Source organism: Nannospalax galili, unplaced genomic scaffold (genome assembly GCF_000622305.1).
Source record: "Nannospalax galili isolate Female #2095 unplaced genomic scaffold, S.galili_v1.0 scaffold476, whole genome shotgun sequence".
In the NCBI taxonomy this organism is placed as follows: domain Eukaryota; kingdom Metazoa; phylum Chordata; class Mammalia; order Rodentia; family Spalacidae; genus Nannospalax; species Nannospalax galili.
In genome coordinates this window covers 1,533,102-1,535,963 of record NW_008338274.1, presented here as the reverse complement: position 1 = coordinate 1,535,963, position 2,862 = coordinate 1,533,102, and the positions used below count along the sequence as shown (strand labels likewise).

Sequence of the window (2,862 nt, the reverse complement as noted above, 5' to 3'; positions counted from 1 at the left end):
TATCGAGTTGAAACGTGGGTTTGGACAAGCAGTCTTTAGCAATCACTGGTTAGGCACCAGTGCCTAGTGCTGTGTACACGTGAGTAACAGCCACCAGCATGCTAGCTGCGGTGTGAGCCCTCTATGCCAGGAGGCTTTGAGAAACTGAGCACTTGCCAGGCCATTTAACTCCACAGCCACCACCATCCTCTCACCCCAGTGAGTGTCTTGAGCATTCACTGTAAACCTTTAAGGAATCGATTCTGTTTTGATTATTAAGAACACAAAAAGCACCAGGCACGGTGGCACCCACCTTTAATTCCAGCACTCGGGGCAGGAGGATCTCTGTGACTTCGAGGCCAGCCTGGTCTACATAGCAAGGCCAGCCAGGGATACATAGTGAGTCTTGTCTTAAAACAAACACACAAAAAAGCAAAGCAAAACAAACACACACACCGCAGAGATCCCTGAGCACCAACTCAGCTGGTTCCCTTTTCTCTCCAGGGAACTCAAAAGTGGTGGTCAGGAGCTCCACCTCTGCTCCCAGGAGAACCCATCCTCTAACACCTGGAGGAGCGGGGTCAGAGGAAAGGAAATTTGGTAAGTGAGGTTTCCTCGCTCCCAGAACCCTCAGATCTTCCATCCAAGCCTGTAGTGGACAGAAGAACGCTGGCTCCGAAGCTGCCCCGGCTCTCTCAAATTGCACGCTGGGTCTCCAGGTTTCTTTGCTTGCAAAACCCTGCGCGACGGCCACACCAAATACCAAACCTTGGACAGGAACCAAACGGTCACTTCCCCGCCCTCCGGGCGCGGTATGCAAATCCAATCACCAGGAAGTAGCTGGGACCTCTCGGCTGAGCCCAGCGACAGCCAGTTCCTCTCCCTAGGTCCCGGCGGCCGCGGTTCCCGGTCGTGTCGCCACGGGCCCTACCCGCTGCAGTCACCCGCCAGCCGCGGGGGCCCCGCACCCGCCGCCAGCCCTGCCCCGCGTTCCGCCACCCAGTGCCGTCGCGTCCCTGGCTGTGAACTGAAGTCACCGTGGAGTTCCGCCGCCGCCCCGAAACTTCCACCGCCAGCGAGTGAGTCCGGGGCTCGACCAGGGGTGGGCGCCGGCGCGCGTGGACGGGGCGGGGAGCGCGCCGGGGACTCGGCTTGAGCGCCGGTCGCCGGCTCGGCTGCGGATCCGGGCTTCGTTGCGGCCGCGGCAGCAAAGATCGCGCGCCCCGGGTGGTGAGAGCGCCCAGATGCCGCCAGCCCGCCGCGCGGTGACCCGCCCCGGGGCGGCCGCGGGGGCGGTGGCTCTGCAGGTGTCCGCAGCCGTGCGGCGCAGGGGCGTGGTGGGAGGTGCGAGGGGCAGGAGCGCCCTGGGTCCTTCCGAGGGCCTCCCCGTTCCGGCCTCCCCCTGTGCGGCAGGGAAACCTCCTTCCATCCCCAGCCGACGCGGCGGGGATCCCGGAGGGGTTTTCTCAGATGGAGCTCTCTGGTCCCCAGGGATGAGGAGTAGGGTTCGGCCCCCGGCCTCTCCCCGGCAAGCGGACCGCGCGGTCCCTGGTGGCTAGCTGCAGGATGGTGACGTCGAGCGGTTGCAGCGGAGGCTGGTGCTCGCCCTCCTGCAGAGCCCGGCTCCTCTCCGCCCTCGGTGGAGCAGTCTGATGCCTTGGCCAAGAGGAAGCGAGAGTTATTTTAAGAATTCAGGGATGCCTTTCCTTCGCGTTGGGGGAAGGGTCTAAGCGCCAGTTCCCACTTGCCTGCCTTATCTTGGCCAACTTGGTGGCTTCCCCATGCTGAGCATGTGTGATGTTTCTTAGAATACTCCTGCTACCCTGGGTGCTTTTGGTTCGCTCCGTTTCTTTGAATGTTGATGTTTGTGTTAATTATCCCAATCTGCCCAAGTACTTCAGTCCAACTTCAAGTTGGAACCTAGGCCCAGCTGTGTATAACAGCGGACTATTGAAGTTCCGGATTTGGGTTTCCTCATGATTGAGAATGAACCTAACCCATGGGTTTTCTATACAGGAGGATGCTAGTAAACACTAAACGGTCTGTAAATGTTTAGTGTAATTGATACTGTATGAAAACCAAGGTCCTTGGATATTTGAGTTAGCCATATGACCTTATTGAAAATCTAAATCACTACCGGAAAGGCTCGCTGCCCTAGATTCCCGCAGCCCAGGATGCTCTCTAAGACCTACCCACTGAAGATAAACTCCCCTCTCCCCAAAGGGTGCTGGTCTAGTTAGTTCTTAGTCCTCATTTGGAAGTAGCATTTTTGAGGATTGAAAGAATTTAATTAGCTTCAGAGTCTTTGGTGACTAGAGCTTTTTGAGTGTGAATGGGGTGACCTTCCTGAGCAAAGAGAAGAGGGCCACAGATAAGGAGGAAGAGAGAGCAGGAGTCAGGACAGTGAGCTGTGGTGCCTTGCCCGACTTGAGATTTTGGACGAGCCACTTGGGCTATGTCACCAGTCTGTTTCCTCATGGCAGAGCCAGTGTTACAGTACCATATGTCCATGTCAATGGTCAGTGTTCACCCCTACCATGGAAACTCCACAACAGCTTTATCTGTCTTGCCCAAACTGATAACCTCATACTTGATAGGTGGTCAGTGGAGATTACTTGAAAGAAGGAAGGAAGGCCTGCCTACTTGACCTCGAGGTGCAGGCTTCTGGTCACTGTCCTGGTTTCTGTAATAAGAACAGGAGGGCTTTCTCGGACAGTACCGGAGCCCTAAATGGAAATCCCTGCTCAGGACCTGTCTCCTTTGTGAATCTCTGAAACAGATCTTGATGTGCAGTAGTAAGCGGTCTTCTGCAAAGGTAGTTACCCTCCTTTATCTTAGAATCTTTAGTGCTGCAGAAAGATTTGGAAACTTTATAATGCCCTT

General features: G+C 56.0%; 1 protein-coding gene across 2 annotated transcripts in view; it reads left to right on the top strand.

Moving 5' to 3' along the window:
* Positions 1-395: 395 nt before the first annotated feature.
* The window catches only part of Lyn (LYN proto-oncogene, Src family tyrosine kinase), a 128,230-nt gene continuing 125,763 nt past the window's right edge, over positions 396-2,862 (top strand). For both annotated transcript variants that reach the window (XM_008833079.3, XM_008833078.3), the window contains exon 1: positions 396-1,058. In XM_008833079.3, the coding sequence (XP_008831301.1) occupies positions 794-1,058 (265 nt within the window). In that variant the 5' untranslated portion in view covers positions 396-793. The remainder of the gene's footprint in view (positions 1,059-2,862) is intronic.